Source organism: Myotis davidii, unplaced genomic scaffold (genome assembly GCF_000327345.1).
Source record: "Myotis davidii unplaced genomic scaffold, ASM32734v1 scaffold89, whole genome shotgun sequence".
NCBI classification, from domain to species: Eukaryota; Metazoa; Chordata; class Mammalia; order Chiroptera; family Vespertilionidae; genus Myotis; species Myotis davidii.
In genome coordinates this window covers 4,821,700-4,845,719 of record NW_006300372.1, presented here as the reverse complement: position 1 = coordinate 4,845,719, position 24,020 = coordinate 4,821,700, and the positions used below count along the sequence as shown (strand labels likewise).

The 24,020-nt window shown below is 40.9% G+C and overlaps 1 protein-coding gene across 1 annotated transcript in view; it reads right to left on the bottom strand.

The window, feature by feature from the left end:
- The window catches only part of STK32A (serine/threonine kinase 32A), an 88,858-nt gene extending 64,844 nt beyond the window's left edge, over positions 1-24,014 (bottom strand). Inside the window, exons 1-4 of the mRNA XM_006777016.2 lie at positions 23,880-24,014; positions 19,785-19,922; positions 3,349-3,404; positions 2,362-2,513 (exon numbers count right to left, since the gene is read on the bottom strand). Of these exons, the coding sequence (XP_006777079.1) occupies positions 2,362-2,513; positions 3,349-3,404; positions 19,785-19,836 (260 nt within the window). The 5' untranslated portion in view covers positions 19,837-19,922; positions 23,880-24,014. The remainder of the gene's footprint in view (positions 1-2,361; positions 2,514-3,348; positions 3,405-19,784; positions 19,923-23,879) is intronic.
- Positions 24,015-24,020: the final 6 nt, after the last annotated feature.

Below are 24,020 nucleotides of genomic sequence, written 5' to 3'. Positions count from 1 at the left end.
ACATTTACTGTACTGTACTTACTAAGGCAGACAGCATTTTTTAAAAAATATATTTTTATTGATTTAAGAGAAGAAGGGAGAGGAAGAGAGAGATAGAAACATCAATGATGAGAGGGAATCATTGATTGGCTGCCTTCTGTGTGCCCCACACTGGGGATAGGGCCCGAAACACAGGCATGTGCCCTTGACCGATATTGAACCTGGGACCCTTCGGTCAGCAGGTTGACACTCTGTCCATGGAGACAAATCAGCTAGGGCCAGATAGCATGTATTACATCTTTAGCTCAGGGTTTGAAAGACAAAGGTTTTCTGCTGTACCTTGAGGAATGGTACCCCTCCAGTTTTCAGTTCTGAACGTGGGGCTAGAATCATGGGATGAGGAGTTGGGTGTCTCTTCTGTCTCCTCTCTCAATGTTAATGGTGACCAATGTTCCACTGTGAGACTCAGTGTGAGAAGACGGAAGGACAGGGTAGACACCATGTTGTCACCAAGTCAGCACCCAAGGAGAACAGAAAGTCATCTGGGATGATACCATGTCAGCAGATTGCAAAGTCTGCAAACTGTGGCTAGCTTAAAGTCTCATAACACCCACCCATGTGGGAGGAAAAAAACAGGATTAGATGAAACCAACCTTACCTACTCAGTGATGAGAGACAAGCAGGGAAGGGTAAAAGGCTAAGTCTGTCTTTATGAAGGGCTCCTGGTCTTAAAAAGAGAAAATTAGTTGAGTGAACTTTGAAAGAAGGAAAATGCGACTTTGGACAAAAAGAGCCTGTGAAGTGAGAGCACTTCCTCATTTTCAGAGTGGAAAGAGATGGAAAAAAGGCAATTTGATGATGATTGCTAAGGATAGGGAAGTAAGAGCTGCCTCCGTTTAACTCTTTCCGTGGCAGCGTGTTCAGTGGACCACTCTATAATACTGCCTGAATACAGGAGCCTGAGCCAAAATTAGACTCTCCCAGGTCTCAGTCGTGCAGAAGCTATAATAGACCTGTTTCGAAGCCACATGGAACCGTCTTCTATTCAATGGCAGTGGATAGCATTTGGGCAAAGTGCATAGTAAGTGAAGTGTGTTTATTAAAGATGGAGAGAGACAGGTTTCATGCACTCGTTCCTCCAGAGGAATGTCCCTAAATGCACAGTGACATGTCAATTATTTTTCCATTAGTATTCGCTGGATAAAGACCTTTTTCTTGCCTTTGCTGGCAAGTAAGCACTGCTTGGTATGCATACTTAAATGACAGCCCTAGGGAATTAGCTTTAAGAATTGGCTCTGAGGATAATGGCTGCCTTCAAATGTAGAGCAAAATGAGACGGCCACAGAAAGACCTCCACACACAAGAAAAGAGCAGGAAGTCATAGATAGGGCAAGCCTCGCCATTTTCTAAGCGTGAGGTTGTAATAATGGCTTTGAAAACAGATCACTTAAGGGAGCTCCAGCTCTGTTAAAACCTATATGGAGAGAAAGGCAGCACCTATCCTCGCTTCAAGGAAACCAGCTTTATTGCCAATCGTTTGAAAGTATGTTTTTGTTGATTTTAGAGAGAGCAGAAGAGTGAGGGAGAGGGAGATAGAAACATCTATCTATGAGAGAGAAACATCGATCAGCTGCCTCCTGCCCGCCCCTTCCTGGGGATTGAGCCTGCAACTGTGCATGTGCCTTGACTGGGGATCAAACCAGAGACCTGTTATTGCCAATCATTTAAAGGAGAAAGCCCTCAGTACAAGTTCTATAGATCAACCTCATGTCAGCCAGTGATGCCACCCTTTGCACCTAAAGTCTCTGCCCCACGGTTAATGGGGGAAAGTATCTAATGAGTGAGGAAGCATTTGAACTCATTCCTTCAACCTATTTAATTACAATGCTCTTAAAAAATAAAACTTGATCTCAAGGGCAAGAGAAACTGTGACAACTAGACCAAGAAGTACTTATTGGTGACAATAAAACAGCTATTTTGTTTCATTATCAAGTCAAAGACACCGAGGAGAACAAGAGTCCTTGGGGAAGATCCTAAGAAGGACTTTGCAATTGCACACCTAGAAATCAAGGTACGCTCATACCACAGTATTGGGGTGAAGATGGGGTATCCCCATTCAGAGGTACAATAAAACCACTCACCACAGCCCTGGCCCATGTGGCTCAGTTGGTTGGACATCATCCTGTCCACCCAAAGGTTGCTAGCTGGATCCCCTATCAGGGCATATGCTTGAGTTTCAGGCTCGATCCCCCTGCCGGGGTAGGGAGTGTGCAGGAGGCGGCAGATCGATGCTTCACTCTCACATCAATGTTTCTCTCTCTCTCTCTTCCTTTCTCTCTCTTTAAGAAATCAATTAAAATTTATATTTAAAAAACCACTTACCACAAATTAACCAGGAAAGGGTGCTCCAGACCCTGCATGATCTGCAGTTCCTTGAAGACATTTCTCACTTCGTTACGCTCGACACACTTCTGTTTGTTCATGTATTTCATTGCATACATCTTCTTGGTATCGTTCTTCTGAACGATGCAGACCTATTGGGGCAAACCAGAGTGAGGAAGTGATTAGGGAGATGACGGATCATAGTGATGAGCGACAGAACCAGATGCGTTCTTCAGCATGGCTTGGAGGCCTTAGCACTTGCAAATTCTCTGACGCTAAAGTTGCCACTTAGTTCTGATTTCAGAGTCAAAAAACTTCATTTTCTTCCCATGTGCACGATCAATTCCTAAATCTTTGCTTTCTCAAATGAATTTGCCTGTTTTTGCTTTGGGGACTTTTTAAAAACAGCATTTTGGAGAAAATAGCTCCCTCCTTGTCAGGAAACTTCCCGTAGCAAATGCCATCCTCATTGTGCTTGAGTGACTTAAATGAATGGGCAAAGCTGGCAGGCTGAATGATATTGTGCAAAGAATTTCTGTTTGTACCCATAAGTGATATAACGAACCAAAAAAGACTTTTCAGAAAGGGATAACATGAAACACGATGTCCATATTTTTGACGTATTTTAGAGGTTCATATAAAGCCTGGTAATGTGGACAGTAATACTTTTAAAATGCAAGTTCAATATGAACTATTCTCAAGATACATCTCCACTAAGAAGCTAATAATCAGGGTTTGAATCTAGAAGTTTCTTCCAAAAAATTTGACTGTACATGTATATTTTTCATGGTAGGATTTTTAAAAAAATAAAAACATGGTACGACTTGGGAAGAACAGAAATCAGGTGGAATCTTTCCCACATGAAAAGGTTTAATGCTTACACTAACATCTCTGAATTATTCCTGGTGGTCCCAGTAACTCAGTAATCTGAACATTCTTGGAATCTGCTGCCTGAGCTGCATACCTATTAATCATTTGGATTCTCACCTTCCCAAAACTGCCTTTCCCAATGGCTCGCAGAATTTCAAAGTGGTCAAAGTTGACTGTAAGACAAACAGAAGAACATTGTAAGTGATTATCAGTTGTCTTTTAGTAGCTAATAAATAATAAATAAAGACTGGGCTAAACCGAAGTACCTTGTTTAAAACAAGATTCCAGACTAGCTTAAAATGCCCATTCATCTATTCAATAAATATCTCTTGAACATTGTATTATATGATGCCATAATCACAGTGCTTAGTACTGGAGGATTTAGTAATAACAGAGTAGAAATTTAACCTCTACCCTATGGAGCCTGTGGTCCTGTGAAGGCTCCACACAAAAAGAAACCCTTAAGGGTTATACAGTCACAAATATAAATGGACAATTAAAACTGCTGCTGAATGTTAGGAAGGATAAAGTTGTGGGGCTCTAAGAGCGTGTACTGGGATTTCACACAGGCGACGAAGTCAGGGGGAGCATCTCTGAATACAGACGTTTATGGGGAGATCTGGTCCCTTGTGGATCTGGCCCTGCTAAGGATCAGCACTTCAAATATCTTCTCCCTGTCTATTCCCCCCACAACCAACCACCCTTTCATATCTTAATAGTTTTCATTTTCCCAAGTAGGAAACTATTACACTCATAAGTTCATAGAATGAGCCGATCCCCAAAGGACATTTCTATGAGATTAGCATGAACATGTGGACAGAGTCTACTGAATGGTGCACTGAAATGCAGATGTTCTTTTACACCTGCCATTTTAACACTTCAGCACCGAGAAGTCAAAAGCAGTAGCTGTGTATATGTAGGTGGCGTGGTCTCTTGGGTCAGTGCTCATGAAATGCTTGGTGATGAGAAGAGCCAAGTATAGATTCTCTTAGGTGACAATTTTTGGTTTCTTGCCTTGATGATTTTGAGGAAACATTCCACTTGTTTCTTGGTTTTTGAAATAAGGATTTAGATGAGTAAAATTCCAAATGAGGAATTATAAGAGCTTATTTGGAAAGGGTTGGGAAACACTAAAAAGTACCACTCTTCTTTTTAAAAGATGTATTTCTTCTCTTCTCTTCTCTTCTCTTCTCTTCTCTTCTCTTCTCTTCTCTCTCTCTCTCTCTCTCTCTCTCTCTCTCTCTCTCAAATTAATTACATTATCTCTTCCTGAAGGAAAGAGAAATAAGTAAGGGGACCTCTAAAGGTTTTTCCAAGCTTTCTGAGGGTCAAAACATGTCTATAATATAACTTATGGATGAAAACGGGGCCACATACTAGACCTGATAGGCCCAGCAGGCCTATATGGTGGATCTTACAAACTCAGAGACCTAAAGTAACCACATAGGATGGTCTGAAATGAAAACTGCCTAGCCCAGCTGATGTAGCTCAATGGTTGAATGTCAACCTGTGAACCAGGAGGTCATGATTTGATTCCTGGTTAGGGCACATGTCTGGGTTTCAGACTCAATCTCCCAATCCATGGAAGGGGGAATGCAGGAGGCAGCTGATGGATGATTCTCTCTCATCATTGATGTTTCTATCTCTCTCCCCCTCTTCCTTCCTTTCTGAAATCAATAACAATATATTCAAAGAAACAAACAAAAAACTTCCTAACTAAAAGTAAGTCATTGTGCGAAATAATGTCCTAGGCAGGTATTTTCTTTGACAAAGGATGATCATTACCTTATGTGAGCCTGTCTATTGTCATTTTTGTATCTATAATAACATAACTTTGTAATGTCAGAGTGATCTCATTTTTCCAGATCACTCTACAGCCTCACACCAGAGCACAGATCCCAGAACCCCTCATGGTTATCTTCTCCTGCATACTCTCTCTATATGCTGTAAATGTTAATTATCCTATACCCACCAATGTAAAAGAAGTATGTGTCTATCTGTTTTACTTTTTATCCAATCTCAGAGATTTCCCTACTTTGCTTTCTCCCTAATCTACCACCACTAGATTCCATGTAACCTCCTTACATCTTCCCCTTTGATTCTGATGTACAAAAGAACTGGTAAAACTGCCATTTTCTGGAGCATTTTGTCAGTCCATTGAGATTTTGCTTCCTAGCAATTGTCGTCAGTTTGGCTCAAGTAAACTCATAAACATTCACTACAGGTCTGAATGTTCCTTACATCAGTAGACTTGATCATTACTTTCTCCTCTAAACTCCCAAATCAATTCATTTCTACCACTAAAGCCATTTAATCATGTGAGGCAGCATGTACATTGCAAATAATCCTGGTTTTAGACTCAAAATAGTGAAGTGACTTGACCTAGCCAATGTGGCTCAGTTGGTTAGAGCATCATCCTGGGCACCTAAAGGTTATGGGTTCAACTCTTGGTCAGGGCACATACCTAGGTTGGGGGTTCGATCCCCAGTCAGGGTTTGTATGGGAGGCAACTGATCGTTTCTCTCTCACATCGATGTTTCCCCCTCCTCCCTTCCTCCCTCCCTGTCACAAAGCCACACTCAACACTTCAGTGGAAAAATGGGCAGAATCAACCTGCCTGAGTCTGCTCAGTAGCATTCATGTAAATTCAATATACACCTTTTTGAGCCTGGACCCAGGCTCTTAACCACTATTTTTATGGTTGTTTTAGTGTTATTATCGCACCTATCCCAGAGGCAGAATCAGGGGAACAGGGTGAAATTTCTTCATCTCTCCTTTCAGAATCAGATGGGCCAGGTCAGGTTTTTCTTAGTCTTTCTCTAACACAAACATGCTGATTGTGGAACCCAGGGCTGATGTTTTGATTTCCTTCACTTTACTTCTCATACCATCTCCCCAATCTCAACATTCTGCGCAATAAACAGCGTTGAAGGAAAGAAAAGGGGAAACCCTCTTTACAGTTTATTGTAACACTCAGACACTTGAAATTTGGAAAAAGAGCATTCTAGAAGATAAAGCAGATACAATATGGTGGTTAAGAGCATGAAACTCTGGGTTTGGGTTCTGGCCAGACTACTTATAGCTATGAACTTGAAGTAAATGATTTAAGCTTTCTGAGTTTTAGTTTCTCCCTATGAAAAAAAATTGGTCATATACAGTATCCCTTCTAAAGTTATTATGAGGACTAGGTGAAATAAGATGTATCAAAGGTTCTTACTTGGGTATTTTTGGGAAAGAATAAGAACTCAATAAATGTACCACTATTATTGCTGGAATTTTTTGTAACTGTTACTGTGTGAGTCATCTTAATATCAGCCCAGAATATCATTTGCCAAAACATTGGGCTAAATGATGTTGTGACGTCACACAGGACAAATTGCCAAGAATGTCACTTCCCTGAAGACAGACACTGGCCCGCCCTGTTCACCTCTATATCTACATTGCCTGGAACCCCTTGGGCAAGTAGCAGGTGGCAAACCCTTGTTACGTGGAAGAAGGAGGCACTAAAGCACCGTCAGCAAAGTTCCCCAGAATATAAAGCTATATTTGGAGAAAAAATTTAAAGATAGTTATTTCCACGTTGACTTCCTAGCATATCATCATTTATAACAGGTACTTCCTAAGAAATGTCGTACCAACAACTTACTATCAAACGGCTTCTTAATGTGCTGGGCAATAAAGTGGGCTTCCATTGGAATGTTATTATAATATTGCAACTTCAGATTCATCTGGAGAAAATGGATTTATACCTTAAAAGCCTCAAGGATTGACTGACTCTCTGAGCTCAGAAGCATGGAGAGCTGCCTTTCTCCACCCCACCAACTTCACAGTGACCAGCTATCCTAAGTGAGGCCATGCATGCAAGCCCCAGGAACTGCAGGTCATTAACAGCAGGAGTCAGAGGGCATTTGCTTTGTCAGCACTGCATCGTCTTTGAACAGAAATCACTGTATCATCCTATGCAACACAAAGGAGCCAACATTCAGTGACAGTCTTCCAAAAACCTTGTCCAAATGAAGAGGAAATCAGTGCCTTTCTACATCCTGTCACTTTGCCCATTTTTAAGAAAAAGGACAAAAATAAATTAAGGCTTTCCTTACAAATATAATTCTTCCAGTGGATTTTACAGTTTTCCATTAATTAGATGAATGAATGTTTGGTCATCGTGCTACATTCCCAATGGAGGCCTTTGCAAGGAAAGGCTCGCTTATACCCTGTTAAGGTAGTCACAGTCAGAGGGGGGAAAGCTAGCCACTTCCCCAGAAGCCACAGCTCCGCTAGTGAGTCAAATCAACAAATATTCATTGAGCATCTGTGTGCCCAGGACTCTGCTAGGCACTGATGATAAAACAAAAGGAGCTCTGGCTGGTGTGGCTCAGTTGGTTGGGCATCATCCCGTGCACTGAAAGGTTGCTGGTTCGATTCCCAGTCAGGGCATATGCTCAGGTTGTGGGCTTGATTCCCAGGAAGGGGGCATGCAGGAAGCAACCAATTGATGCTTTGCCCCCCCCCCCCCCCCCCGCCCTCTCTCTCTCAAAATTAAATAAATAAATAAAAATAAATAAGAAAACAAAAGGAGCTTGGGACTAAGCCACATCCTCAGAAAACTGTGACTCATTCAGCAGTATTTGTGAGAACATTAAACTAGCTAATCAAATACACCCTACCTCATTTTAACTTAATTTATTTTGCTAGAGTGTGTAGTGCATGTATCTTTGGAACCCAATCTTTCCTCTTTCTGGAAGTAGAGACTTAGATAAGTATAAATAGGTACATGGGCAAATACAGCAGACAAATAACAGCCGCAGACTGTTACTATTTGGCATAGAAAGATGCTCTCTGGACCTGCAGAGATGGGAAAGAATATTGCGCCATGAAAAGTTTGCTTCTTGGTTTTTGATGATGATTGAAAGCTTTGATGAAAGATAAATATTATTTGGGTCAGACAGAATTGCATTAGAATCCTAGCTCTGCTGTTTACATGAGAAATAAAATTAGAAATTTACCTGACCTTTCTGAGCTTCAATTTCTTGTTCTCAGTGAAGATTTTTTTTTATATAAAACTAATATACTTTTGGTATACAAAAAAATACAGAAAAGTAAAAAGAAGAAAAACAAAATTATTGAAAGATAATAGTTAATATTTTGATTAAATTTTGTCTTTTTAATGTTCTTATTTTTACCAAAGTTATATATCGATATCTATATTTATATACAGCTTAGAATAAAATAGTTTTTAAAAGTCTATTATAAAACACTGATATTAGTTCTATGACCCATTTGTCTCACTTTCCAATCTTTCCAAGCCAAGAAATAAACACCTTTACTTCTTTTGGTAATAAATTTGGTAGTTTCAACCATATCTTCTAAATAATATAATTTTACTGTTACTTCTTTTTCGCTTTAGTTACTACTTATTGAATTTCCAAGATAGAAGGCAAGGATTTAACTCACTCTCCTGGTCATTTGGGCTTATCCCAACATGCTCCTATCATTCCAAAATATCGGTATCTGATGTAATAGTTTCAATTAGATCAATATTCTAATTATTATGAGTATGGAAATGGTATGTGCATCTAAGTCGTTCAGCATGATTAGTTTCCTCCTCTTGCACAATGTTTCAGTTTCCCTGAAGTCAATAATTGTCTTTGTTTATACATAAGCTTATTTTTCTGTATCCTTTTTCCTAATTCAAAAGAGTCTCTACCTGGTCACCCAACAGACAAACTCCAGCCTGGTGGGTGGCCATCTGAGGATGTCATGGGGGTGCTCATCCCCAACCATCCCTGCACCGGCACCCAGGCTCATGCCATAGACAGAGGGTGGGATGGGCCAGGGTGGCACCAGGAAAAACCATCTTAGACCCCTTCCTGGGGAGGCAGCAGTGTGTGAGCCCAGCTCCAGCCTCTGGGGCATGAGCCATTGTCCCATAAGACCTCACACTCAAATTCAAAGATAAAATGAGTAAGAATTTAGAGACAGTACTTGCAGGTCATAAAGCAAAATGTAGGGCCCTTCTGAATGCACTGTCCTGCCTGCCTGCATAGGCCCCACAGGGAGGAAGCCAGTCCTGGTTCCTGGCTACATGAATTATTAGTTTCTTCCCTTTATATTGATTAATTCCACTTGCTCTAGTATCTGCTCTTTAATAGAAAAATTCCTCCCTTAGTATCATATTCAGCTTTAGCTATTGGCTCACATCTCTGCTTCTCTTTAGATTAAACGTTTTGAAAGAGTTGACTACACATGCTGTATCTATGTCCTCAGCTCCCAAACATTCCTAACTCCCCCAAATCTGGCTCATGCTTTCACAACCTCCCTGAGCTGCTTTTGTCAATATTACCAACATCCTGTAGTTGCCTAAACCCATAGACAGGTCTCACCTTATGCAACCACACAGGAGCACTCAATGTAAGGGACTGCCCTCTCGTACTTAAAACACCCTTCACTTTTAAATTTCAGGACAGATGGTTTTCCTTCCTCACAGGCTGTTCCTTCTCAATTTCCTTAGATGAATTGCTCCCCTCTGCTTGATTTCTAAATACTAGGATTCCTCCCCTCTTTTGTTTCCACATTCTCTCCCAAGGAAGACTCACCAATCCCATGACTTTATATCAGAGAGGGATATAAAGTCATCTCTGGCCACTCAACCCCAGACCCCAACTTGACATCGCCATTTAGATGCTGCACAATCATTTTATGCATCCAAACTAGGACTCTTGACTAAACCCAAACATGTCCCAGCCCTTCAGCACCCCCTCTTCTCCATTTCAGAAAATATCACAGCCATCTATCTACCTGACTACTCAAGCAAAAATCTGATTCATTCTTGATTTTGTTCTTTTCCTCTTACCCCATAATCAAACCATTAGTAACTTCCAATGATTGTATATTAAAAATAAATGTTGAATAAGCTCTCCATCCACCTTGCTGTTCTGTTGGCCCAAGCATCATTCACATAAATGAATGACTGTCCTCATTAAAACAGATCACCTTTGTGTCCTGCCCTCCCCAATTTCAGCTGCTTAAGTTATCTACACAGCACTTATAATTATAGACCTAAATTTCACCAATCAGAAAATCCCACCCCCCAAAAAATAAAAGAGGGAGAGAAAAGGAAAACCAACATTGGGAAGCTTTTATTTTTTTATTTGCCATGTAAGGACATTAAAAACTATGCTTATGATAATGGTAGTAAAAACAGCTAATGTTTACTGAGCTACTCCTAATGTGCCAAGTGTATGCCAAACATTTTTCATGGATAATCTTTTTATTCCCACAAAAAAGTCTCTGAGGCAAATACTATTATGAGCCCCCTTGTTACAGACGAGGAAACTGGGAATCAGAGAGGCAAATCACATGTCTAAGTTCTCACTATGAAAAAAAAAATTCTATTTCCATAAACCTTAAATACGAAACACTCACCCCAAGAAAGGACATAATCTTTAGCTTTATGAGAAGCTTATTACCTGGTACATTGTCTGCCTTTTTCTCTTTTCACCACAGACTAAGTGAAATAGCCATTGTTTGGTATTTGTCTACAGAGGGTACCACTGATTTAAACTCTGTGATACTACGGTACTAGTTAAGGTTGGAGGTCAGCTATATCACTTATGATCTACTGGTGAAAAATTATTTAGCTGGCTCATGAGCCCTTTATTACCCGAGTGGTTGGCAGCAAATGGTTGCCCGTAATGCATGTGGGCTTGGCAGGTCTTTTAAGAATATATTTGGAATTTCTCCAGAAAAGCAGCTTCCGGAGCCAGTTGGTGGCATCGGTTTGCATAGCCAGCGCTTCCCTTTTATGAAACACAGTGCCCCAGGGAGTCTGGGATTTATTGACACCCATTACCAGAGCCAAGACCAAGCGATGGGCACCAACAGCCTCTCTTCCTGCTGCCTGCACCCCAATTCATGAATTTGCCCAGAAGTCAGAAATACACTGGCTATATCTTCAGAACAAGTTGCAAAGTAGAACAGTAGGGCAGGATGAGGGGATCAACACCCCCAGTTAGTGGATGCCCCTCAGTTGAATACATGCTCCTAGTAGGAAATGAATTCTACCTGCTGATATTGCAAATGAATTGCAGGTTGTACCCACTTAATGAAACCCAATCTGTAGGGCTATCAAATAATATATTTTGTCCTCTAATACATTCGGTTTATGGGTCCAAGTATTTCCACTGGCTCACAGTGATCAACCAAAAGATGGTCAGTGAGGAGTGAATCTGTAATATTGTCATAGGTGTGTATGGTGCCGGGTGGGTGCTGGAATGCTGGGTGGGGGTGGGGAATCGCTTCCTCGATTGTATAAATGTCTGGCCACTACGCTGCACACCTGAAACTGAGGTAGAATGGTGATGAATGTCACTTGAAAAATTTTAAAGAAGATCAGATTAGGAAAAGATTTGAATACAAAAATAAAAAAGAGTGAATTTGTTCAGAATCTACAGCAAAGAGTCAGTCTCCTTGCCCAGTCTCTGAGTTAAGGCTAGAGGGTTCTGAATGGGATGGGTACCAGACGGCCCCAGCCCGTGGAAATAAATGTCAGCAGGATACTTTACAGCAGGAGTCAGCACAATACGTCCTGTAGGCCAAGTCCAACCTCCATTTATTTTTACATGGCGCATAAGCTAAGAATGGCTTTAATATTTTTTAAATGCTTGGAAAGAAATAAAAAGAATATTTTGTGACAAGTGAAAATGATGGGAAATTCAAATTTCAGTGTCTACAAATAAAATGATATTGACACATAGCCACAGTCATCTCTCTGATTCTTCATTATCTGACTGCTTTCAGCTTACAATGGCAAAGTTGACTAGTTGTGACAGAAACTGTATGAATGGCTAAGCATAAAATATTTACTATTTGGGCCAGTACAGAAAAAGTATTCCAACTCCACTTTAAATCATTCTCAGAAGTCACAAAAAATATAGGCTACTCAAGCATAAAACAAGGTTAATATTACTCTTTTACTATAAAAATGCCTCCAGAAATGAAAGAAGAAATCATTTAGAAGGAAAAAATATAGCCTGTGACACTATTTAATTTTCAAAATCAATAGCCATCAGTTGTGCATTTTTTTTTGCCAGATAAACTGGCTCAGTGTCCTAGTTTGACAAGAACATTATTGCATGACTGGCTTTCTGTGTGTGTTTCCAAGTGAAATTCCCATTGGTTGTCACATAGCAAGGCATAGCTGAAATCACTGTGTATTTATATTTCATAAGACTTGAATTGGAGAAATGATGATGAACAGGAGTTACTGTAATTAAGTTTGCCAGGGAAAGACCATACAAGAGAAGTTGGATCCCCTGAAGGCCTTTGCCCCCATTCTCATTTAAATCATTAGGCTTGGCCCTGGCCAGTGAGTGACTCAGATAGTTGGAGCATGTCCTATACACTAAAAGGTAGCAGGTTCAATTCCGGACCAGAGCACATATCCAGGTTGTGGGATTGATCCTCAGTCAAGGCTGTACAGGAGGCAACCAAAGGATGTTTCTCTCTCACATCTATGTTTCTCTTTTTCTTTCTCTCTCCCTCTCTCTTTCTCTCTCTCTCTCAAATCAATAAACAAACAGACAAAACAAACATATCCTTGGATGAGGATTAAAAACAAAAAAGGCAGCCCTGGCCAGGTTTTCTCAGTGGTTAGAGCAGATCTAAGGGTTTGGGGCATGGGCATGTACCTCAGTTGCAGGTTCGATCCCCACCCTGGACATGTCACATGTCACTCCCTTTCACTCTCTCTAAAAATCAATGGAAAAAATATCCTCAGATAAGGATTTTTTTTTAAAAAAATAAAAGACAGTAGGCTTGGAGTACCAATCGCATTGTCTGAAGTTGAAACTGGTTCACAGATTTAGTTTCTTAACCTAGAGTATTTTCCCAAATTGAGATCCACAGAATATTACGTGTTACCAGGTATTAAAATGTTTTCCATAAAAAATGGTTTCATTGTGAAATAAGTTTGGAAAACATCAGAATACTGAGATTTTAATACTGTAGGACATTTCTGAGCCTTTAATATGCTCAGGAGCTCTGGGAATCTCCAAAGGCAGGATGTAAATTCTTAGTACACTTGAGCAGAATCTCCTACACACATGCTCCTAACTCACTGCTCAGGGAACGTGCAGGACGGAAGCACCAGCTCCGTCTCCCAGGTTGTTTCTCAGCTGCCTAGTTTGTCTCTTTCTGAGTCTTCCAACCCCTTGGGCTGGAGCAGCTAAAGCCCTCACAAAGTGTTGCGATAAACTGTTGGATCTGAAGTTATTTATGACAAATGTCATACCTAAAGGTTAGACATTTCAAGATGACTTAATTTTTTAAGAAGCTAATTCTTGCTACAGACGTTTTGCTTTTACTTTCTTAGCCATTTTAATGCAAGACAGTGAATAACATAAGACACCATTAGTCAAGTTTGAGAGGGGTACGTGGGTACAAATATGCAATGCGTAGACATTAAACTAACCAAGGACGTTCTCAAAGTCCTTCCTTGCTGGAATCAATTCAGTAACCTCCTGTTTCTTTTGGATTGCAAATCTGTGACCAATTTTTTGGCCCAACATTTTGAAGGACCCATTGCCTCTGTCACAAAGATGGAGGAAAACTGGAAACAGTCACATATCCTAGGAGACCAGCATTGCCAAATGAAAGAAGAACATTGCGTTTTCAGCAAGTCCAAAGAATAATGCAATGATTGAGTTCTCTTTGCAAACTCAGGACATGGATGAACTCTTTGTAGCAGCTTTTTAACCTAAGGCCAACTTTTCTTAGCTACACGCTCCAGAAGAAAGTTGTCTCTTGGTTGAACCAAACCCACTCACCTCTATATTTTTTGTATATACTTGGAAACACAGACAGCTTATAATGATTGCAAGACCCACTTCTTGGGTCTTACCTAGACCCTGAATTACTAACAGGTCTACTTCCTCCTGTTATTAAATAACTTTTTCTAAATTAGCACGAAGACCTCAATTATTGAACTTTTTAAATGTTGATTTTTTTAAAAAATAAACAAGCCAGAAGAAAAAGATGATGGAGGAGGAGGAGGAGGAGGAGGAGGAGGAGGAGAAGGAGGAGGAGGAGGAAGAGGAAGCCCAAACTACACAGAACAAACAAAAACACTGCATTCAGAAAGAGGAAATAAAACAGATTAAGGGAAAAGAATTATAAACATTAAACACAAGTATCACTTGCACTCCTTTTCTTTCAGAAAACTTAAAATGTCTCTCTGTATCATTCATTCATTTCTCAGAGTAGCCAGATGGTAGTTGGGGAGCGGGGAAAGGGAGGGAGTGCAATTGTCACTGTGTCTGTTGATTCAATGGGATTACTTAAATAGGCAGCTTTAGGTTGAACTCAGAAAAAGTTTATTGAGCCCTAGCCAGTTTGGCTCAGTGGATAGAGCATCGGCCTGAGGAATGAAGGGTCCTGAGTTCAATTCTGGTCAAGGGCATATGCCCGGGTTGCGGGCTCGGTCTCCACTGAGGGGCATGAAGGAGGCAGTGGGTCTAAGATTCTCTCTCATCATTGATGTTTCTGTCTCTCTCTCCCTCTTCCTTCCTCTCTGTAATAAAAAGAAACATATTTAAAAAAAGAAAAGAAAAAGTTTGTTGATTTGCAGCTCAATGAGTTCTCAATTTTGCCTTAAATAAAATCACAATCAACTCAGGGGGATAAAAAGAGAAACCAGATGAGGCTGTTTTGTACAGTCAATAACTTAGCCTCTATTTAGAGGGCTTTTATATAGGTTTTCTGACCCAATTCCATTGATAGAACTGTGAATAGGTCATATTGACTATGGCATCAACAGAGCTGCAATTGAATCAATTTTGTTTCTTTCCAAAGTTGAAGGAGTTTAAAGAGTTCATGCTAAGAGACTCCGATGCTAATAAATAACACTATTGTTGGCATTAATTGGGTGATCACTTTAGGTAAGACAGCTTGCTAAGTGTTTTACTCGCATTATTTTACTTAATCCTCACAATGTTTGTCTGGTAGGTCCTCAAAAAATTAAAGAATTGCCATAGGATCCAAAAATTCCACTTCCAAGTACATATAATAACTAAAATAATTGAGAATAGGGGCTCAAACAAGTATTTGTTCACCAATGTTCATAGCAGTCAAATTCACAGTAGTCAAAAGATGGGAACCATCAAATGTCCACCGGTGGATGAAAGAATAAACAAAATGTTGTATATACACACAATGGAATATTATTCAGCCTTAAAAAGGAATAAAATTCTGATACATGCTACAACATGAATAAACCTTGAAAACATTGGATAAGTGAAATAAGCCAGACAAATATTATGAGGGACTTAGAATAGTCAAATTCATAGGAACAGAAAGTTGAATGGCTTGCCCTAACCGGTTTGGCTCAGTGGATAGAGCATGGGCCTGCAGACTCAAGGGTCCCAGGTTCGATTCCAGTCAAGGGCATGTACCTTGGTTGTGGGCACATCCCCAGGAGGGAGTGTGCAAGAGGCAGCCGATCAATGTTTCTCTCTCATCGATGTTTCTAAGTCTCTATCCTTCTCCCTTCCTCTCTGTGATTTGGGGAAAAGAGGGAATGGGTGTTACTGTTTAGTGGGGAAGCAGTTTTAGTTTTAGGTTCATGGCCATACAAGATGTGAAAAAGTTCTAGGTGGTGGTGATGGTTGCCCCCAAATGGGAATATACTCAATGCCACTGAACTGTGCACTTAAAAATGGTTAAAATGGTACAGTGTGTTATATATATTTTATCATAATAAAATAAGTAATTACGACTTAGGTTTGTGCTAAAATATAAAAGTGAGAGCCCCAGAACAAAACAATAGTATAATTTGAGATCTACTTTGTAAAAGTTGACGTAACATTAACCAAATAAGCAAACCTTATTGTGTCCAACAGTACTATAAGCTTACACTTTGTTTTCATTAAATAAAGAACTATATAAGTAGCGAAGAGAAAAATTCTTTCAGGATCGCTATCAGATGGAACAACACAAAAATCAAAGTGTCAGGATGAATTCTAGTGAGAACAGCTTATCTGAAGGGACATCCAATAACTTCTTATCTTATTCCTTAATTACCTTCCATGTGAACCAAAACACTTTCCATGAGAAACAAATATTGAAATATTACCGGGGAAAATTGGTTTGAATATTCTTCAAAGCAATGTTGGGAATAGTAAACACTTTGAAGGAAATATTACATACTTTTTCATCATCACATATTGGGATTCTCTTCAGCAATATTTTTAAAATAATTAAATTGGCTCATTTGGTGCCCTAGATTCTGGCCCGATTTGATTATTTACATTAAAAGTGGACATCAAAATAATATAAGCATTAATGTTAATTGATTAGTCAGTGCGTTTTTCTTTGTTGTTTTTGTTTCTTGGTTGGAAGCTTCACAGCAATCAAATAAAATTTACCTTGTGCTCCATCCAGAGCTATAAAAGGAGCCAAATCAACTTTATAAGATGCATTGATTTAAAAATTAGTTTTATATATGCAAACTCATGGTCATCAGATAGCCAACTATTCAATCCCAATTTTGTCATTGATTGGACTTTGGATTTGCTTTTTTCCTGTGCTTGAACGATTCTTCTTGTCATTGCATGAGTGGCTCCTCTTCACCTTTTCCAACTCAAATGTCACCTTCTCAGAGACGCCACACCCGACCATACCCTATCTATCATGGTCTCCACCATCACCCTGTCACTCTTCATAAGATCACTCTGACTTATTTCCTTGGAGTCACTTTAACATTCTCTGAAGTTATCTGGATTTTTTATTTGTCTATTGTTTGTCTTCTCCACAAGGGCAGGGCGTAGCCATCTTGTCTATTCTATTCCTCATCCTAACAGAGTGACAGGCTCATAGTAGCTGGAGTTGCCCTTCAGTTTCTGCCTTGCAGCTGTGTATATGAATGGACTCACAGCCTTGTCCCCTGGGGAGCACAGACAGACTGTTCTGCTCAGCTCTTCTTTTTACGAGTGCTGCCGTGGGATCGTCTCACTGGGCTGGGGAGGTTGGACAACAAAAAAGTGGCAGCCTAGAGGGTTTTGAGAAAGAACTGCTTGCTCCTTAAACCTGACTCTACCCTAACGCTAACTCTCCAGAGTTCCTTGCAGGTATTTATGAAGTGGTGCCTTATTTCCCATTGGTCACACTTTCTTACTCTGTAACTTCCTTGGGCACCCCATGAGAAGAAGGGCTGGCTGAATTAAAGAGGATTTAGTCATTTCTATGTTTGCTCTTTCTAATGCCATCCTAATACCTTAAAACAGCTGTTCTCAACCTGTGGGTTGCGACCCCTTTGGCAGTCGAATGACCCCTTCACAGGGGTCGCCTAAGGCCATCCTGCATATCAGATATTTACATTACGATTCATAACAGTAGCAAAATTACAGTTATGCAGTCGCAACAAAAATAATTTTATGGTTGGATCACAACATGAGGAACTGTTTTAAAGGGCCAGAAGGTTGAGTACCACTGCCTTAATATGACACATATCCTTAGCAACTTACACGCATGAAGCTGGCCTCTCTTTCCTACTCTATTCTCTGAGGACCAGCCCCATGCACAACATTAGCTCTGAATCCATAGGGAGGATAGTTAACCAAATGAATAAAATCCAAGGCAACTTGTCTTCCCATTTTAGAGATGGAAAAATCAAGTACCATCACTGGTCTCTAGATCCTTGCCTTTACTACTTGAGAAAGCAAAGCAAAGCAATAGAAATTAAGAGTGGAAAAAATTTCTTAAGACCGTTTCTAACTCTATAATTTCAGGGTTCCAATACAATATTTTGTGCCTCTAAATTACTAGTGAATAGCTGGGATCAAATATTTTGTTTTTAAAAGGGTCAATCCAGCCAAAACCGGTTTGGCTCAGTGGATAGAGCGTCGGCCTGCGGACTGAAAGGTCCCAGGTTCGATTCCGGTCAAGGGCATGTACCTGGGTTGCGGGCACATCCCCAATGGGAGATGTGCAGGAGGCAGCTGATCGATGTCTCTCTCTCATCGATGTTTCTAACTCTCTATTTCTCTCCCTTCCTCTCTGTAAAAAATCAATAAAAATATATTTAAAAAAAAATAAAAGGGTCAATCCAAAGTCTCAAAAACTAGATTGTAGCAGGCTTCTGGTATGCCCCACAACCATGGCAAACTGCTAATTCTTCCTGGGGAACTTAACAGAACACCTTATTTTGAGAAGGTTCATGGCCATACAAGATAAATAAATTTCCATGTCCCTGATAACTAGGTATGTGCATGTGAATGAAAGTGACCAGCTATAGCCAGATCACTTGCTTCAAAGGAGTGGGCACAGCCTCCCCTTCCCCCTGCTACTGCTGACATTTGGAAGTGGTGGTGAGCCATCCAGAGGCACCAAGGGGAGAGTAAGACTCTAGGGATGGAAAGAGAAGGAGAGAAATCAGCTTTTCAGAGTCACAATTCCTAACCTTCTAGAGCCACATATCACCTATTACTTATGCCTAGATTGTTACATAAGAAAGAAAACATTTCCATCTTGTCTAAGCCACTGATATTCAGTTTCCCTTCCAGCAGTCAAATGTCCATTTTAACACAACTTTCCTTGATGATTTTGATACTGCATCATCATGTTTGCAAATTGGTGTGAGGATCTCAAAATGGTAAACTTTTTGAGTAAAAAAAGAGGCTTTAAAAAGAACCTTCACGATCAGCCTATCTTTCACTTAACTGATGAGGAAACTGAAGAGAGAATAATTCTCGAGCCACACAGGTAGCTTGCAATAGGCCTGGTGCTCAGATCTCCTGAATTTCAGTTCATCGTTCTTTTCCTTTAAGGCCCATTAGCAGAACTCCCTGGAAATGACTCTGGGGCTCCCTCTGGGAAGCCTGGACAACTTACTAGCAGGGGATTTCTTTTTTCCCAGACAACACATAAACAGCTGCTGCCCTGCCTGCACTGAGGAGGCTGCTCCCACTCCCACTATGGGAAGGAGGAATCACCAGGCCCTTGCCTTTGGCATGACTCATGGTGGGGTGACGGGAGAATGAGGATCCATGCTTTTACTGCTCTTCTTGCTGAGTCTGGCCTTGAAAGTTTTCCACCAATTCTTTTTCCTGTGACCTAGCATTGTGGAATTGGGCTAGGACCCCGGATTTTGGCAGTTAGAGGCTCAGAGAACACCTACGTAATGACTTCATTCTATACTATGAGTATGCGTTATCATTCATGTGTAATTTGATAATATAAGAAATGTTCTATAATAACTAGCAGTAGGTAGTAGTAATTTCAATTGTCAAGGGAACAGCATAGAGAACAAACAAATCATTTCACTTCAAGGTCTTCTACTGACTAAGTGCCCAACAGCCCCCTTTGGACATAGGACATTGGTACAGTCACGAGGAAGACGGCTGCCTGAAGTCCCATGGAAAGTGGTAAAATCTAACCGTGAGCATACAAGGTTTTGGGCTCACCCTTGCAGTACACTGAAATATTCTTAAGAAACTAAGAGCTTATTTGGAATTGTGCAGAAGCCTACCTATTATGCACAACCACCACACATTGCTTACCATCCTCATTTTCATCAAAAACGGGGGGTTTGCTTGAAGTATTGGCTCCCATGGTTGTCTGCTCAGACCTGGATCCTCCAGTTACATAATCCTGGCAGAAACATTCATCTCCGCTCAAAAGAGGTCTGGATGCCTTAGCTAGATATCAAGGAGAGAACAAGAAATGATGGCCTTGTAATACCGTACAAATGGCATTCTCTAGTACCCTGAGTGCAGACTGTGGCTGTAATGTTCATTTGTACCACTCTGGTGAAATTTTTTGTACTTGAAAATAATTTCAGCAATAACAGAGAACATTAAGCATCTGGGAGAAGCCACTTCACAGACTCATTAGTAGTGGACCTAGACTTACAAAGAAGGAGCAAAGCGAAATATGTTTGAAGTATGAAGACAAGTTTAAAATGAGGTCAGCAGTGCTTTAACAACTATAAAATAAAAATAAGAATTTATTGTGACCCTCCATATGTTTGAGGAAATATGCTGATTTAAAAAATTTTTTTGGAATAGGGAGAAGCCACTTCACAGACTCATTAGTAGTGGACCTAGACTTACAAAGAAGGAGCAAAGCGAAATATGTTTGAAGTATGAAGACAAGTTTAAAATGAGGTCAGCAGTGCTTTAACAACTATAAAATAAAAATAAGAATTTATTGTGACCCTCCATATGTTTGAGGAAATATGCTGATTTAAAAAATTTTTTTGATGTGTGATCAACAACTTTAATTTATTTTTTAATTGTAAATAATACATTCCCTCTCTCTTTTCTCTGACCCTGAAGGCACTACAATATAAAAGGAACAAGGGCTGAGTTTGGGCTTTGCCACCCCAGGAAGTTGCTAACTTTTACTCAACATGTTTCTTTTTTCCCTTCCCCTGAACTTAATCATGGTCCATACTGCCGAGGGAGATTAAATGTTTAATGAGATAATATGTAAAGTATTTTCACGGCATAAGTGCTCAATAATTATTAGTTACTCTAAAGCTCAAATTAAGTAATGTATGTGAGAGCTAAAAAGCCCTGGAAAACATATGCACTATGGCTTTTTTTGTTTCATTCCTAAACCCAGTCGTAAAGAATTTTACTCTCCCGCCCTGACCAGGTGACTCCGTTGGTTGGAGCATTGTCCTGAACACCAAGTTCATGGGCTCGATTCCTGGTTAGGGCATGTACCTAGGTTGCGGGTTCCATCCCCGCTCAGGGTGTGTACAGGAGGCAATCGATGGATATTTTTATCTCATATAGGTGTTTCTCTCTGTCTTCCTCTCTCTCTCTCTAAAATCAATAAACATATCCTCAGGTGAGGAAAAAGAGAATTTTACTTTTCTCTAAAATCAATAAATATATCATCAGGTGAGGAAAAAGAGAATTTTACTTTCCCTGAAATTGGTAAAAAGAGGCAGCATCCAGAGTTCTGGTTCTAAAACTGACACGGAGAATGGCTCTGAGCCGGTGACTTCACCCCTCACCTGTAACATGGGGAAAACCACACTGCCTTCCTCAGGTATCACAGGCTCAGACGCCTACCAGAGCCAGGCAGAAAAGCAAATGAGCTCACCGGCTCAGGCAGAAGGCAGAGTGACCGACAGGTGGGAACACGGGCAACCTGGAGGATCCAGGCTCCACCGAAAAGAGGCTACTGCCCTCAAATCTAGGAGAGTGCTGCCATGTGGTAATATGGGTCCAGAGCTAGCCTTTCAGATCTACCATAAATGGGTGAAGCTAATGCTGTTATACAAATTATTTAAATATTCATTTTTAGCTATATGGCCTGAGCTACTAGGACACAAGCATGGGACACAAAGGGCCCATGCACAGAATAAATGTTAGCTACAGATATTTTAATAGTAGCAGGATTTCCTTATCATGTATGATTTTTTAAATTGATTTTTAGAGACGGAAAAGGAGAGAAAGAATCTTTAAACAAAGAGCAAAGAAAGAGTCAGCAATTAGGAAGCAACCCATTAAATGGCCTGGGAGAGGGGCTGGAGGGGCAGGTGGTAACAGGTGGCCGGAGGAAGCCCGGGGGATTATTGAGCTAAGGAAGATAGAAAGAACTCAACTGTCTCCCCAGGCTGAAAAAAAAAAACACAAAACACAAAGAGCTTTTAATTCCCTCGGGAAAGGGAGTAGGAAGAAGCCTTAGTGTTCCCTTGCGGGCTAGGAAGAAGGATGGGGGTGCCTTGTGCATTCTATTATTGCATTCAGAGTCCAGAATAAGTGGGAACTGTGTCAGGGCTGAACCACAGATGACATTTGAGAAGTTTGATCCTAAAGAGAATATTGATTGTAAGGAATTGCGATTGTTAACACAGCAGGGGTTGCGGGGTGTGTGTTGGGGGGTAATACTCTCTTTTATTTTTTTATGTGAGGCCTCAAGTTTTCTCACCACACCCACCCTGTCATTCTTATATACGCTCTTCACACCTCAGGCTTCTCTGGAGTAGCCTATCTTCTGCAACCAAGCACTGGCCTTGCAAGTTGTCAAATCAGAAAGCAAAAGAGGGAGGAATGTTACCGCAATTTGCGACATTTCAGAAGTTCATTTTGATGTGCAATTTTTGTTCACCGAAGACGCAGTGATTTTTAGCAGGAAGAAACTATGTAGACAGGGAAGGGAAAGGCGGATGGAATCATTAGGTGGTGGCTTCTCCATTGCACTTAACATACCCAATCCAATTTAGAATTGTCTTTCTCTTCTTCTCCCCATGTGGATAATCAAATTAGGCAACTTTCCCTCACATCCAGGAAGAAATCAACCTTTCTCTGCTAGGAAAATAGGGACACATTTTTCCCCCATTCTACTGAAGTACGGCTCAGAAGAGCTATAGGAATCTCTTCTACCAAACCTAACACCCTCCTCACCTCCTGGTACTAAGTCTGCAGTGTCAAATAAGTTTCATTTCAAAATGTCAAGAGGGCGGTCACCACCCATGGAAATGAACCTCCTCAACATAGGAAATATAAGAGAGAGAACAATACGGTTTATAAGAACACAGAAAACTTGCAGATTCTACCTTGACCTATTACCAGACTATTAAATACTGCAGCCTCCTTCTCTGATGCCAGCATTTGACCTTGGTCCTATATTTTGGGGGCTGTCAATAGGGGAGCTTTTGTAAGGGCTCCCTCGGTGCAGAGGTGTCATCTCCAGGAATTGAGGAACCTCAGTTGTAATGCAAGAAAGTTGCAACTTCTGACAAAACTGTACGTCTCATTGCCAAGGCATCGCATAGGCTTAACGTATTGTGTTTGCACTTGAAAAACAGAACGTCTTAAACTGGGAATTATGTAGAACCAGAGGGAAGAAAGGAAATATCATTAAAAAAAAAAAACACGCAAGTTAACGGTGCCCTCCGTTATATTGTTTCTGTTTCATCATCTTTGCTTCGTTATCTGTATGTATTCAGAATTCTAAGTAAAACATTACCTCCATCTTCACCCTCATGCCAAATCCATTCCCCTTTATGCTGCCCAGACAGCCACAATCATGAATCTGGGACACATTTTACAGTCCACTTTCTACGATTTTACAATGTCACATGTGTTTTAAAGTAAGTCACCTAAATGACATCCTAAAGTAGATATATTTTTGCACCTGATGCTCATTTACTTTTATCCCTCTGCCGTCTAGGCATGCTGGTCCCCACAGCCTGACTTGTGCTTGTGAAGTGCTGCATAGCAGGCCATGGTGTGAAACACACCACATTTTTAATTGTCTGTGCTCAAATCCTTCCGCTCTGGGGGAAGGAATCCTGGTAGAGATGAAGCCAACCATCAAAGGCAGTTTCTGCTTGATTAGAGGCTGAGTGAGGGAAACAAGCAGAAATGCTCCCAGCGCTTGTCTCCACCCAGCAAATACTCGCTGAAGTCCGTGTGTGTCTGGACCCGGGTCAGTGGGAGGCTGGGGGACCGGTGGGGTGCAGAGTAGCAGGGGGCGAGGACGGGTCCCAGCCCTATCTGGTTGTGGTGGGTTGTCTGGACCGCCTGCCTTTGTCTTATTTCTCTTCCCTTTTAACTTCCTAGCTTCCCAGCAGTGAGTGCCCTTAGCATGCAAGTTCAGTAACAAGAAAAGGAAAAGTCGAGGCCACCACTCACCTAGATCTGGCTTCTCCCTTCTCGCCTTCCAAGAAGCTGGGACCGGTGCTTCCGCCCGGGGAGCAGGGGTAACACGGGGACCCCCAGAAATGTGGAGAGAGCAGGGCGCAGGGGTGGCCGCGGGGACGGGGCTGGGCTGGG